We start from the raw sequence: 13578 nt of genomic DNA on the forward strand, positions 1-13578 counted from the left end.
GGATGACCAGCTAGACATACCAGACGAAAGCAGAAGCAAGTGTGAAAATAAACAGGATTCTCAAGGCGTGCAAATATTACCAATATGTATGACCAATGTGCAACATCTCCAACGGATGACGATGTGGCTTGATGAGGGGACTTCTGAATGAGAATCGCAATACATTTCATTTGCGCAGATTACTATCGGCGTATGTACTCATACAGCCGTATTAGATCATCATATACTAAACTAATATTTCGAACTGCTCTACAACTCGTCTTTAATGTCCTCCTTCTTCTCCTCTACCTTCGCAGCATAGAACTGTGCGAGGATGTTCGCCTTGGACTTAAACTCATCCTTCTTCTTGCTTGCCAAATCGGTACCGCGCGCGAGGATTCCACCAAGACGCTTCAGCTCCTTCTCAGCATACTCCTCGTCCTTGGCGAGCTTGCCGAGCGCCTTGACGTAGTAGCTAGCGTAGACATCCTTGCTCTCCTCAGCGAGCTTAAGGATTTTCTCCGAGACAGCCTTGAGGGACTCGGCGTCGCCACGGACCAGCTGCTTGAGCTCTTCGTCGAAGGCGGCGATGCGGCCGGCGACCTCATTGAGACCTCCGCCGACGGCACGGTTGGTGCCGGCTTTCTCGTTGAGGAAAGCGGTGAGGGCGGCTTCGGTGCGGCCGCTTTCGTAGGGCGTGGCTTCGGTGCTGCCCTTAGGAAAGTACTTCAGTGTGGGGTAGCCGGTCACTCCGTAGCGCTGCGAGACAGCCTTGCCGTTGGGAGCGTCGGCGTCGACTTTGGCGATCACTACGTCTGTGTCGTCGGCAAAGTTGTGGGCGAGGACTTCGTAGATGGGGGCGAGAGCTTTGCAGTGACCGCACCAAGGCTACATACAGCATCTCTAATTAGCATCTACTCGTTACACGGCACCGCACCTCATCAATCCGAACACAGAGGGATCATACAGCGTAGAACTCAACGAGCACATTCTTATCCCCATTAACCACCGCATCAAACGTGGTATCGGTAAGCTGTACCACAGAGCTCGGCTGTTCCTTCTTGACCTTGGCCTTGACCTTGCTCTGCTTCGCAATGAACGCCTGCAGCGACTCCAGATCGCGCTTGGAGTCGTAGTCTATCGGCGTATCCGACTTGCCATCGAAGTACTTTAGTGTCGGGAAGCCCTGGATGCCGAAGCGCTTGCCGAGGGACTTGTGGGCGTCGGCATCGACCTTCGCGATCGAGACCTTGTCCTTTGCACCGGCGAAAGAGTCGGCGAGCTCCTCCCAGACGGGGACGAGCTTCTTGCAGTGACCGCACCAGGGCTGGAATGGGGTCAGCGAGCTTGAATGAAACGTAGAGGAAGGAAACTGACAGCAAAAAACTCGACCAACGCCGGCTTGCCCGATTTCAGCACTATGTCGTCGAAGTTCTTTGGCGTAAGATCGATGACATTGCTAGCAGTAGCTGCTACAGCGATGAACGCCAGGGAAAAGAGGGATCCAAAGCCCTTCATGATCGTGTGATTGTATTGTTGTGTTGGATGGGAGAGGAATGAGAGGTTGAGAAGATGGAAAGAACAGATCTAACTATCGAGTAGCTGGTTTGGTTATGTAGAGTGGTGTGTTCCCTGTCGCGTTGCAAGTGCGTAGCGGAGTGTGCGTAACTCTATATAAGGTAAGCAAGCTTTAGTGAGCACAGATCAGCACGGAACGAAGCCGGTGTCATCATACATGAGAGTTTGCGCTTTGCGTCTAGACGAAATTTAGCCTGGATTTCACTTTGTCGTCGTGAGTTCGTCTATCTATATAGAGAGTTTGCGCAGTTGCTCAGAAGATCGTTGTGGTAAATCTAGTCGTATCGCGAGTTCATTGATTTCACGTCTTTCTGACTTTCCGATTTTCATCTGGAAGCGTATTCAACCGCATCCTTCCGGCCCTTTTTTTTGCTGGTTTGCGAGCAGTATTCTATGAACAATCTGAGCATGACGGTACTCTAATTCTCTTTGACCGTGAAGATGAAAGGCTATGCTCCAGGATGCATATAGACTTGATTTGCGTCTGAACCAGACGTAAATTTCCGGGTCCAGAACACCAAGAAAACCGGGTCACAGCCTGTTTTTTTTCGTCTAGATAGGCGCAAAGCGCAAACTCTCTATTGGCACTCGAGACGGATGATCAAACTTAAATCCCCGAGACGCATGCTTCGAGCAAGAGATGGAAGCAATCGATATGGCTGGACTCGGTTTTTCCTCAATCCCATGATTTGCCCGGAGAAAACTAAAGACACTCTAGCCGTTCCGAGTGGAGTGGAACAGAGGCAAGCGCTTGCACAGCTGAGCCTCAAAGCTCAAATGCACCTAGTGAGCGGCGGTAGGCAGCTCATCCCATCGCGTCCATCCTCTCCCCCGCACATCTCACATCCGACACCAGCACCAGCACCACGCACCACCATCACGAGCGGCAGCATTTCCTTTGTTACCCTCCCCTTACCTTACGACCACTCTCCAACACCCGCTGCCGCTTCAGCCATGACGTCCCCGATCACGACCGGCACCCCCGCCGGCGGCGCCTCCTCCGCCTCAAAATCCACTCCGGCCAACACCGCTGTCTCATCCATCGTACGCTGGCTCCATCCCCACCCTCGCCCCCTCCCGGCACAGCTAACAGAGAGTAGGACAACACAAGCTTGGACGCAGTCGTTGACGATCTTCTCGACAGCCTCAGCAGCAAGTTTGCGAGCGTCAGCTCGGAGATCTACGAGAAAATCGAGGCGATGTCGAAGAGGTTGGATGCTATGGAAAATAGCTTGCAGCAACAGGCTGGAGGTAAATAAGCGGGGGTATGGGACGTGAAGAGGGAAGTTATCGGGGTTCTTTTTGAGCGGGGAGCGAGCATTTTGCTGGCGCTGGGTACACATAGATCTGAATTACGGATTGTTCTATGATTGTTTTCTACGTCTTCGGGGGGCGAGCGCGCTTGGATCTGGCAACTAGAAGTCTGCTTTGAAGGTGCACAAGCAGTAAAATCACGGTTTGTTTCCAACCAAACGCACAGCTCAGTCAAAGATCGGATTCTACAAATTTGACTTTGCAAGCTGCAGGAATGGCCACGGGCTGTGATCCAGCTACATAAATCCTCTGAGAGTTTTTGATTCTCATATCACCCCGCCCATTCATCTCAAATTTCAATCTGAAGTGGTGGTCGTCATGATATCGGTGGACTATCTCATTGTCGCAGCTGTGTAATTATCATAGCGAAGATGTCATCACCGACGAAAAAAAAAGTGTGGTCCCAACACCCGCACGAAAGAGCAGCCATTTTTGTTCCCATGAAATGCAATTCAACTTAAGCAACCAGCTCAATCACGCCTCCAGCCTCCTTGATCTTCTTCTCCGCAAGCGCCGAAACGTAACGGGCCTTGACGATCACGGGGACGTCAGGCAGACGACCCTTTCCAAGGAGCTTGGCGTAACCGGCAGCGAGAAGGTCGATGACGGGAGCGACATCGCCGCAGGACTTGGTGAGGTACTTCTCGCGCGACTCAGCGGGGACGAGGGTCCACAGCTATATCGATCGTTAACTAAACTGCCCGAGTGAGGCCAGGATGGAGTAATAGACGCACCTTGTCGAGGTTGAGGGTGGGCTTCCAGAACAGGTTCCGGGTCTTGTGGAAGTACCGCATACCGACCTTTCCAAAGTAACCAGGATGGTACTTGTCCATGTTGGTCCTGTGGTGGTGCTGACCTCCGGCCAAACCACGACCACCGGGATCTAGATTCCACAAAGATTCCATCAGCCTTTACCCGTGTCATTCAATTTCTCCAGCAGTTCATTTTCATCCTCGCGCCCGCCTCGTTCCTCCTCATGCCCCCACTTCCCAATTCCACCGTCCCAAAATAGAGTGTGTAGAAAACGTACGCTTGCGGTGCTTTCCGACACGACCGTGACCGGCACTGACGTGACCACGGTGCTTTCTCGTTTTGGTGAGTCTGGTCTATCAGGATCGCAACATCACAACGTCAGCGTCTCTGTCTCCGTAGCATTTTCGCAGTCGGTGTGATTTTGCATCGCGGGAAAAACGTACAGGCATGGCTCTTCCGGTTAGTGGTGGTTGTCGGAGGGAGGTTGTCGGGAAGGGGGTGGATTTGTCGTCCGGTCGTCGGTCGTCTCGTTTCGTTGGGGTCGTCGGAAATTCACTTGGGTGCCCCAGTGCGAAATGGGGATTGTGCGTTGAGGGCGAGCTAAAGACAGTCACGCCAAGCCCACAATGCAAAGGGTGCGTCACGTGGCTAGCCTTACGTGCGATCCCAATGCCACGGTCGGGAGAATTACCATGTCTATCTTCGGTCCGGCAGCACAGATTTCGTATTTCATGACAAGTGGGATGGTCACGGAAGCACGTGTTGAGATGCACAGAAAATCTACATCTTCGCGATAATCGTCTGATTGTTTGTTCGCAACCTCTGAAATTTGACAGAACGAAACTATGGAAGATATCTAGTCCCGAAACACGAAATAAATCTAGATCTATTTCGAGTTCTTCTCCTTACCCGTAGGAATACAGAAGAACACCGCAGGCTTTCCATCCTTCGCCGGCGCATCACACCTGTAGTAACCCTTGCGCTCAAACTGCAAGACTTCATCCTCCTTGACGTCGGCAATGTTGCAGTCGGCGACGGCGGTCTCCCTGAACTCAGTTGCCTTGTTGACGAACGCCTTGAAGTCTTCGTCCTCCTCGATCTTGTCCTTGGTGATCAAGTAGTCGAAGTCGACGAGCTCGACATCAACGAGGTTCTGGTCCTTAGCGAGCCATGTGACCTTCTTATCCGTCTTCTTGAAGTCTCCCTCGAGGTGAAGCTTGAGCTCGAGCTCGGTGACGTCGCCGGCAGGGTCGGGCCGCACAATCTTGGTGACGAAGGCGTTGCCCCAGCCCATTAGTGTAATTTCCTCACCTGCGCTGAAGCTGCGGGCATCAGCCTGCTCGAGCAGAACCGAAGAACCGAAGACAACCTTCTTCTTGCCGACAGCGTCGTTCTTGACGTGCTTGGGCTTGTCCTCAGTCACGGGAGTCTCAGGACCTCCAACGAGGTTCGCAGTGATCCTTGGAACGTTAGCTATAGCAAGTAAGAATGGAGATGAGCTAAAGCTTACAATCCAGATTTCAACAGAGCCGTGTGACGGGGGGAGACAGGGTCAATGACCTTCTTGTTCATGGCCCAAATGATGGTCCAGTCAAGGTTGACGACATTCTTGGAGGGTCCCTGAGACAGAATGAACTGCTTCAAAGCCTCGATGGTCATTCCACGTCTGCGGATACCGCGAACAGTCGGGAAACGAGGATCATCCCATCCACCGACAATACCCTCATCTACGAACCATGCCAACTTCCGCTTGCTGAGAACAGTCTTGATGAAGTTGAGCCTGGAAAAGTCCCAGACGTGGACCTTCCTCAAGTTAAGAGCATCCAGGAACCACCAGTACTGGGGGTTTCGGTCACGGTACTCAATGGTCCTGAGCGCGTGTGTGACACCCTCAAACTCGTCAACTAGAGGGCAGGCGAAGTCGTAGGTGGGGTAGATCTTGTACTTATCACCAGTACGGTGATGAGTCGCGGGGTTGCAGCGGTAGATGACTGGGTCACGCATGGCCTTGTTGGGGTTGTCGACAGACATCTTAGCGCGAAGGCAGTTCTTGACACCCTAGAATCATAGTGTATTAATACGCTGGATTGTATATTGACAGAGAGAGATATTACCTCCTCGGAGGCCTTGGCCATCTCCTCGAAGATGCGCAGGTTCTCCTCGATGCTTCGCTCCCTGTTCTTGCTGGCGATACCGTCCATTCGCTCTTTACGCATCTAGTGAAGTCAGCGACAGCACAAGCTCTGGTACAGGATATTCCGACCTGCTCCTGAATAGTATCGTCACAGTAGGCTTTGCCCAACTTGATTAGTTTGATAGCCTGCTCGTAGAGCCGGTCGAACGAGTCACTGGTGTAGGTAATGACATCTCCCTTGATGCCCAAAAGCTCAAGATCTTTCAAGATGCTGTCCTGGAACTCCTGCTTCTCCTTCGAGGGGTTGGTATCGTCGAACCGAATGATCAGCTTGCCCTTGTAGTGCTCAGCAAAGTATTGGTTAAGCATGGCAGCTTTTGCGTGACCAATGTGAAGGTATCCCGAGGGCTCCGGAGGGAATCGTGTCACAACACCCTTATCGGTGTCCAACAATCCAATCTCAAAGTTCGACTCCTTGCTCTTTGTCTTCTTCTTGGACGACAACTCCGCCTTGAAGTCCTCAACTACGCGACCAATCCTGTCGATTGCGCTGACGTACTTGAACCATCGGACCAGGTTCGGCAGGTGGTTACGCTTGATCGCGGATATAGCCTGACCGTTGGCACTGAGCGCACCGTAGACGGTGATATCGGCGATGGTCTCAGTGTATCCGACCAGGAAGGTGCGCAAACTGAGGTGGTTGTTGAGCTCCTCGAGAGCAGCGGAAGTGACCTTGAAGTCCTTTCCGCCGAGACGAGTGAGACCGAAGGTAACCCAGTGGTTCTCCTGCGCCCAAGTCAGCGAGATGAAGAGTCACATACACTCCGGCTCAAATACCTGCTCCTCGCTGGCACCACCGAGGATCTTCGGGAATGATGCCAGAAGCTTCTTGAGAACTGCTTCAGCTCCGTAAATTACCTCCTCGGCCTCGAACTGGATTCCGATGGTAGATGCCTTGTTGGATTTGTCGAGAAATTCGGCATCCTCGAAGGCGACGGCGACGGGTGTAACATCGAAGGAAGCATGCGTGTTGACTACATTGCTAGCGATGAGCGCTGGGTAGAGGTCGGCTTGGGGCGCCTGGTTGTAATATCAGCTATTTGGCTCTGTACATAACTCTTCTCCGGTTGACAGACCTTCTGAGCGACAAGGAGATTGAACTGCAACATGGTGACGTTGGTTGAAGTGGTGTTGTCGATACTGTCCCGCTCACTCTTGGTGGGGCTCAACGTTGCCCCGCTAAAGGCCCATTGACTCAACCCGCACTTTGCCGCATGTGGATAGCTAGCAACTCTTGGCGCATGTGCGAGTCGCGAAATTTTTGGATCTGAGAGAAACCCAGCACTTAATACGGATCCTGAGATCCACCACCACCGCGTATTTGAACTCCAACAGCCACCACCGCAACCATGGCTATCCAGAAGAAGGTATGCTACTGCCCTTTTATTCTACTGCTTCAACTATTCTGGACACCTTCTAACGGCATGAAAATAATAGCATGGTAAAGGTCGTCTCGACAAATGGTACGCCTCCTCCGAATCCATTTTTTCGCCTCCACGAAACTCCAACTTCGCATCCGTGTGCTGACCTACTCGCAGGTACAAACTTGCCAAAGAGAAAGGCTACCGCGCGCGTGCCGCCTTCAAGCTGATCCAAATCAACAAGAAATACAACTTTCTCCAGGACGCCAAAGTATGTGTCGATCTCTGCGCGGCGCCCGGATCGTGGTGTCAGGTGGCGGCCGAAGTGATGCCGGTGAACTCCCTGATCATTGGAGTCGACCTGGCGCCCATCAAAGCGATCAACAAGGTCATCACTTTCCAGAGCGACATTACCACTGAAAAGTGTCGGGCTACCATTCGGGGACATTTGAAAACTTGGAAGGCCGATGTGTTCCTTCACGATGGTGCGCCGAACGTCGGTACCGCCTGGGTGCAGGATGCTTTCACACAGTCGGAGCTGGTGCTGCAGTCGCTTAAGCTGGCAACAGAGTTCTTGATGCCAGGCGGCACTTTTGTTACGAAGGTTTTCCGCTCGAGAGATTTCAACAACCTGATGTGGGTGTTCAACCAACTGTTCAACAAGGTCGAGGCTACCAAGCCCCCGTCGTCGAGAAATGTCTCGGCCGAGATCTTCGTCGTGTGTCGTGGCTACAAGGCACCCAAGAAGATCGACCCCAAGTTTCTCGACCCGCGCACTGTCTTCGAGGAACTCCCCGATGCGGCGCCCAACAACGAAGCGAAGGTCTTCCAGCCCGAGAAGAAGAAGCGTCAGCGTGGTGGTTACGACGAAGGCGATTACCTGCAGTTCAAGGAGGCGCCGATCAACGAGTTCATCGAGACTACGGATCCCATCCAGATGTTGGGTTCGCTCAACAAGTTCTCTTTCGCCGAGAAGGCTGATGGTGATCTTGCGATTGCCGCGATTTCGAAGCTCCCCGAAACTACGCCCGAGATTATGGCGTGCTGCGAGGATCTTCGGGTTCTGGGAAAGAAGGATTTCAGGAAACTGCTCAAATGGCGATTGGCTGTGCGAGAAAAATTTGGTCTAGTGGTCAAGAAGGCGGTATTAGTCGAGGAGGCTGAGGTTGAGCCCATGGACGAGGAAATGCAGATGGAGACCGATCTCCAGCGTCTCAAGGAGCGCGAGTCTGCCGAGAAGAAGAAGACCAGGCGGAGAGACAATGAGAAGAAGCAGAAGGAGATCGTCAGAATGCAGATGCACATGGGAACTCCGATGGAGATCGGTATGGAGCAAGACTCTGGCTCGATGTTCGGGCTCAAGGGTGTGGACAAGGCAGGCCCGGACGCACTGAAGAAGATCGCCAAGGGGAAAATGAACATCGTTGTGGAGGAGGAGGGCAAGCCCATCCACAAGGATGTGTATTTGGGCGAGCTGCTGCCAACTGCGGAAGATAGTGAGGATGAGACGGAGAACCGGCTGGAGGAGGAGTTGGATGAGCTGTATGTCTTTTCTACGTCTACTGCTGCGCTGTGTTTACTGACATCCAAATAGCTACGTACGGTACCAGGAGCGAAAAGCCGAATCCGACGCCAAATTCAAAGCCAGAAAGAACCGCAAAGAGCACGAGGACGGTGAGTGGCTCGGACTATCCGACGGTGAAAAGAGCGAGGACGACGAGGAGGTTGTGGAACATGCGCAAAGCGACGACGATGAGAGCGATGATGAGGAAGATAGCGAGGGGAGGGTGCTCCTCAAGAAGCTGGACGGCTCAGAAGTTAAGGGAGAGGATGGTCTCAGCAAACGGGCAGCGCTATTCTTCGACCAAGACATCTTTGCCGGGATTGACGAAGAGGAGGAGGAGGGTGAGGAGGAGGATGAGGCCGACGATACGTTTACTGGTTTCGACAGCGAAGGTGAAGATGAGGTAGAGGGAGAGGCGGGTGATGTTGAGATGGGAGATGCCGATGCTGTCAAGGTGGACGATGAGGAGGAGGAGGAGGAAGAAGGAATCGAGTTCGTCAAGACACAGAAAGAGGAGAATTGGGATGCCGATGATGAGCCCATGAAGAACGGCCGACCTGGTATATTCACCATCGCTCACTCTCTTATTACAACTACTAACAAATTCCAGACATCGATATCATCACTGCCGAAGCCATGTCTCTCGCCCAACAGCTCGTCACAGGACAAAAGACCAAACACGACCTCATCGACGATGGTTTCAACAAATGGTCATTCCGAGATCGCGACGGCCTCCCCGAATGGTTTCTCGACAGCGAAGATAAATACGCCAAGCCCATCAAACCCATCACTGCCGCTGGTGCCGCGGCCATCAAGGAAAAGATGCGCGCGCTCAACGCCCGACCTATCAAGAAGGTAGCCGAAGCCAAGGCCAGGAAGAAGTACAAGGCCGTGCAGAAGATGGAGAAGCTCAAGAAGAAGAGTGCCCTGCTCGCCGAGGACGAGGGCTTAACGGAGAAGGACAAGGCTCAGACTATCACCAAGATGATTGCCAGAGCAGCCAAGAAGAAGCCGAAGCAACAGGTCAAGGTTGTTGTCGCCCGCGGCCTCAACAAGGGACAAGGACGGCCCCGCGGTGTCAAGGGAAGATACAAGATTGTAGATGCCAGATTAAAGAAGGATGTCAGGGCACAGAAGAGGACGGCGAGGAAACTGAAAAAGAGGTAGTCTTCTCATCTTCTTTGCGGCTTGTAGTTGGGAGGGTGGTTTTGTTTTGTATCTGTATAATCAAAAGCATTGGGTTGGGTTAGCCTGTTAGGAGTACACCGACGCCGTTTGGGCCACTGAAGACGACTGTTTCGCTGGCATTGTTGTTTGTGAGGTTTTGTGATTGGCATTCGTAGAAATCACAAAGATAATAGCATGGAGACAATGTATTGGGTGGAAACAAGGAACTTTTCCTCAGCATAAAAAGGTCTACCTATTACATCTCTGCTTGGTCCAACATGCTGGCTGTGACTCCATAAGTTGAGCTGTTGTGCTTTTGGGCTGTAGGGGTCGTGCGTCATCAGAAGCATAATTCGCGTGTTGCAGCACACTGTAAATCAAGAGGCAAACATTAAAGTTGTGCGAAAACCGTGTGATGATTCTCGGCGAAGATGACAGCAGAGGTTCCTACGGTTCGTACGTAGGTCGGTTACTCGAGTCTCGAGTCTCGAGCACTATGTGAGACGGGACGGCCCCACCCACAATCCATGGTGCTAGGATTTATCTGGCTGCATCGGTCAGGCTGCATCGGTCGGGCCTCAAACCCCCGCTCACCTTCCCCCGCGCTACCCAAGATCCACGATCCCCCGTCAACAGCAACTGCAACAGCAACTGCAACAGCAAGCACGACCACAACAACGGAACGCTCAGACGACTCTTGACTTCTCTCGTTCCATTCTGACTCCACAATAACTTAGCTACGTCCGCATGGTACGTTCGTTGGCGGCCAGATATTCATGCCTCAGACTGATCTCGAGCGCAATCTTTAGAGCTATAATTCCTCTCAGCGCACTGCGATCCAGCAGTTCATCGCCTTCACGCAATGTTCTGAGCGTACGGCCGCTAAAGTTCGTTCTTATACCTCTGTTCCCCCGCGAGGTCCAGTCCTGATGAGATTTGGCGTCCCCAGTTTTTGAAGTCGAGCTCGTGGAACGTCGAGGCCGCCGCCGACTCGTAAGTCGCCCATTGTTTCCTTGTTGCCTCATCACCTGGCCGGATGCTTTCGTTAGGGAAAAGCCAAATCCCAAGCTACCTTGCGATGGAACCATACTTTTCCACGCCGCTCACTGCCTCCTCCTTCGCCACCCACGTTCAGTGAACTCTGGATCATGCCGAAACTACGCAAGCTAACAGAATCTTGTGAACAGATACTTCCAGGCTTCCAACTCGTCGTCTTCGGCTGGTACGACAGGTGGCGCCGCATCGAGCAAAGCAGAGCTCAACAAGCTCTTTGACCAATTCCGAGGTTCATTTCCCCCGCTCCACGGTTTCGGCACACAGGATAATCTGACCCGCCACGCCGCTGCTACCACCGATAGAAGCCGGAGATGCCCCAGATACCTTTGGAGTTAATGGTTCCATAAAATTTCTGGAGGCAATCGGTGTAGGGTTGGACGAAGACACGGTGCTGGTCATCTCCGAGTTCCTCAAAGCGCCCATTATGGCCGAGTTCTCACGGGAGGGCTTTGTGACCGGCTGGCAATCACTGAAGCAAGCCCATCTTCAGTCTTTCTGTTTTCCGGGAGTCGCTAATGCCCTCGCAGCTGCAAAACCCTCGACCAGATGCGAGCGCGTGTACCGGCACTGCGACAATTACTCGGCACGGACGAAGAAGTCTTCAAGCGCGTCTACATGCACACCTTTGCGCTCGCACGAACGCAAGGCCAAAAATCGCTGCTCCTCGAGACGGCGATTGAGTACTGGAAACTACTGCTCAACAAACGGTTCGAGGCGCAGCTGCCGGTGTGGATTGAGTTCCTACAGAAAGAGTACCGGAAGTCGGTCTCTAAGGATACATGGAACTGCATGTATGACTTCATACAGCTGGCGCAGAAGGATCCTGGGTTGAAGACTTATGATGTTGATGGTTTGTTGTTTTGTCTGTACCCGGGAAGCGGAGGGAGTAACGCTGACGGTGCTGTTGCAGGCGCCTGGCCCTCGATTCTTGACGATTTCGTAAGGTACTGGAGAAAGAGGCACCCTCAGGCCGAGCCGACGGATGGAGATGCGATGGAGTAATGCGTGGTGTCAGTTTTATGAGTCGGGGGTGTCTCCCAGATCAAGTGTAAGAGTACACCTTATGGGGCGGGGATGCTTATGAGCTATAAGCTACCACCCAGTCACGGATTTCCTTCCCATTCGCTTTGCATTGCCTTTGTTGAGTTGCTGTAGGTAGGTCTTGAGGGATATGCCTGCAAGCTAAATAGAGGTGCTTCATTTCTTTCTTATTTCCTGCATTCTGCATGCACTTATGTTGCTGGTTTCATTGGCAGAGGGAGCGGAGGAGGAATAGGAGGGTAATAGATTATCATACTTGCCAATCTCACGATTATCAGAGGCTTCGTGTATGGACGCCCTTTGAGCCAAAGGAGCTCGGGGATCGTCCAGTGGACGGCATGCGCTCGGTAGTGCTTCACAGGGTCTCACTCGCCGGTGATCTCTTAGCTTATCTCATCAGCCACGTTCAAATCTGTCCATGAATCCACGTAGCACGCACCGCGTCAACTTACCCGCCGCCGAGCTCGCACCACCGTCGACAACCAACACCACACACATATACACTCAATGTCGACCGCCTCCTCGCCGCCACCGGGGCTCACACCCGTCTACACCAGTTACATCGCCGCCCGCCTCGCGACGCACCAGGGCACCGCCGCGCCCAATTCCTTCCTGGCACGGAACCTTGTACAGATTGCGCGCGCGCAGCCAGGGCCGAAATCGTTCCTCATCGCGTGCAAGGCGTTCGGGCGCTACGAGGATGACTTCCTGACGGAGTTGTTTGATGACGTCAAGACGCGCGAGAGGTGGGATGAGGACCACGGAAGGAAGAGTGATCTCGGCGCTGGATTGGCGCTAGGCGGTGGTGAGAGGCCCGGGGAAGATGCGGGAGAATTGAAGGGTGGGTTGAATGTGGCGAGGAAAGATGCGGGGGAGAAACAGCTGGAGGGTGAGGGCGAGAAGAGGAGTAAGCTCGGCCTTGATCGGTTGGCCAAGAGGATTAAGCTCGATCTGGCGGTTGCGGGGGATGACGGTGAGGAGGAAGGGAGTGCGACTGATGCCGCGAAATCCATCGCTACCGGGAATGAGAAGGTCGAGTTCAAGAAGCCGGCATTACCCATTGGCCGCCATATCCGCGAACGACGGGTCGAGACGCCATCGCACGGTGGGGGGTTGTCGCGTGCGGCTATGGAGAAGCTTCAGGCGCACCGGGTGCGACGGGGTGGGGCGGATAACTGGCGGGATGATCAGGAGCGGGAGCGGGATGACCGTGGGGGGCGGCGGGGGGATGTCAGAAGCTCAGGTTCTCAAGATCTACGTCGGAGTGATCCCACACCTGTACGACCGCCAGACACGAGGTTTGCGAACGCACGGCAAAGTACGGCGAGGAGCTCACGGATGGGCGCGGCGACGCCACGCATGCCTTCGTCGTTTGATCGCGATCCGGAGGATGGACCTATGGCGCCAGGAATGGATGATAATACTCTCGATAGGGATTGGTATGCGTCGGATGAGCTAGGGCACGCCTTCGGCGATGAGACGCATAATCCCTTCGGAACGGATAACACCTATGCGGACCAACAGCGTGAGCAGGCGTTGCTGGAGAAGAAGCGCGGCAAGAGGATTTCTGC

General features: G+C 53.3%; 6 protein-coding genes across 6 annotated transcripts; 3 read left to right on the forward strand and 3 right to left on the reverse strand.

Moving 5' to 3' along the window:
• Positions 1-149: 149 nt before the first annotated feature.
• Positions 150-1728, reverse strand: BZA05DRAFT_359058 (thioredoxin-like protein). The gene is made up of 4 exons (XM_051481460.1): positions 1715-1728; positions 1357-1649; positions 947-1306; positions 150-867 (listed from the first exon to the last, which is right to left on the reverse strand). Exons 2-4 carry the CDS (start codon positions 1495-1497, stop codon positions 250-252), a joined length of 1119 nt encoding a protein of 372 aa, XP_051335631.1. The 5' UTR covers positions 1498-1649; positions 1715-1728; the 3' UTR covers positions 150-249.
• A 783-nt stretch (positions 1729-2511) lies between these two features.
• On the forward strand, positions 2512-2816 carry BZA05DRAFT_448604 (heat shock factor binding protein 1; the record flags this gene model as incomplete). Its single annotated transcript, XM_051487272.1, has 2 exons — positions 2512-2601; positions 2658-2816. 2 exons carry the CDS (start codon positions 2512-2514, stop codon positions 2814-2816), a joined length of 249 nt encoding a protein of 82 aa, XP_051335632.1.
• Positions 2817-3328: 512 nt separating this feature from the next.
• On the reverse strand, positions 3329-4073 carry BZA05DRAFT_448605 (60S ribosomal protein L28; the record flags this gene model as incomplete). Its single annotated transcript, XM_051487273.1, has 4 exons — positions 3329-3547; positions 3606-3754; positions 3902-3977; positions 4068-4073. The coding sequence occupies 4 exons, from the start codon at positions 4071-4073 to the stop codon at positions 3329-3331; spliced, it is 450 nt and encodes a 149-aa protein (XP_051335633.1).
• Positions 4074-4265: 192 nt separating this feature from the next.
• On the reverse strand, positions 4266-6990 carry BZA05DRAFT_410359 (tRNA synthetases class I, catalytic domain-containing protein). Its single transcript, XM_051484888.1, has 6 exons — positions 6895-6990; positions 6596-6838; positions 5888-6544; positions 5739-5840; positions 5135-5682; positions 4266-5084 (listed from the first exon to the last, which is right to left on the reverse strand). The coding sequence occupies exons 1-6, from the start codon at positions 6925-6927 to the stop codon at positions 4511-4513; spliced, it is 2157 nt and encodes a 718-aa protein (XP_051335634.1). The 5' UTR covers positions 6928-6990; the 3' UTR covers positions 4266-4510.
• Positions 6991-7102: 112 nt separating this feature from the next.
• BZA05DRAFT_359067 (Spb1 C-terminal domain-containing protein) lies at positions 7103-10138 on the forward strand. Its single transcript, XM_051481461.1, has 5 exons — positions 7103-7185; positions 7256-7281; positions 7357-8721; positions 8774-9303; positions 9354-10138. Exons 1-5 carry the CDS (start codon positions 7168-7170, stop codon positions 9908-9910), a joined length of 2496 nt encoding a protein of 831 aa, XP_051335635.1. The 5' UTR covers positions 7103-7167; the 3' UTR covers positions 9911-10138.
• A 356-nt stretch (positions 10139-10494) lies between these two features.
• On the forward strand, positions 10495-12298 carry BZA05DRAFT_410362 (Cullin binding-domain-containing protein). The gene is made up of 7 exons (XM_051484889.1): positions 10495-10660; positions 10720-10797; positions 10860-10903; positions 11098-11195; positions 11269-11440; positions 11494-11816; positions 11877-12298. Exons 1-7 carry the CDS (start codon positions 10658-10660, stop codon positions 11966-11968), a joined length of 810 nt encoding a protein of 269 aa, XP_051335636.1. The 5' UTR covers positions 10495-10657; the 3' UTR covers positions 11969-12298.
• The last annotated feature ends 1280 nt before the right edge of the window (positions 12299-13578 follow it).

The sequence above is a fragment of the Tricharina praecox genome (assembly GCF_024521635.1).
Source record: "Tricharina praecox strain CBS 144465 chromosome Unknown BZA05scaffold_32, whole genome shotgun sequence".
In the NCBI taxonomy this organism is placed as follows: Eukaryota; Fungi; Ascomycota; class Pezizomycetes; order Pezizales; family Pyronemataceae; genus Tricharina; species Tricharina praecox.

Bases quoted from the DNA above. Each gene is read 5' to 3' on its own strand.
- BZA05DRAFT_410362 (XM_051484889.1), top strand. The intron at 10,798-10,859 runs GTTCGTTCTTAT...TGGCGTCCCCAG, and splicing joins CTGAGCGTACGGCCGCTAAA to TTTTTGAAGTCGAGCTCGTG. The intron at 11,196-11,268 runs GTTCATTTCCCC...TACCACCGATAG, and splicing joins GCTCTTTGACCAATTCCGAG to AAGCCGGAGATGCCCCAGAT.
- BZA05DRAFT_359058 (XM_051481460.1), bottom strand. From the start codon at position 1,497: ATGAAGGGCTTTGGATCCCTCTTTTCCCTGGCGTTCATCGCTGTAGCA. The intron at 1,307-1,356 runs GTCAGTTTCCTT...ACCCCATTCCAG, and splicing joins CGTTGGTCGAGTTTTTTGCT to CCCTGGTGCGGTCACTGCAA. The intron at 868-946 runs GTATGATCCCTC...TGCTGTATGTAG, and splicing joins TGCTCGTTGAGTTCTACGCT to CCTTGGTGCGGTCACTGCAA.
- BZA05DRAFT_410359 (XM_051484888.1), bottom strand. From the start codon at position 6,927: ATGTTGCAGTTCAATCTCCTTGTCGCTCAGAAG. The intron at 6,545-6,595 runs GTATTTGAGCCG...ACTTGGGCGCAG, and splicing joins GTGGTGCCAGCGAGGAGCAG to GAGAACCACTGGGTTACCTT. The intron at 5,683-5,738 runs GTAATATCTCTC...CTATGATTCTAG, and splicing joins TGGCCAAGGCCTCCGAGGAG to GGTGTCAAGAACTGCCTTCG.
- BZA05DRAFT_359067 (XM_051481461.1), top strand. The intron at 7,282-7,356 runs GTACGCCTCCTC...ACCTACTCGCAG, and splicing joins AAAGGTCGTCTCGACAAATG to GTACAAACTTGCCAAAGAGA. The intron at 8,722-8,773 runs GTATGTCTTTTC...ACATCCAAATAG, and splicing joins GAGGAGGAGTTGGATGAGCT to CTACGTACGGTACCAGGAGC.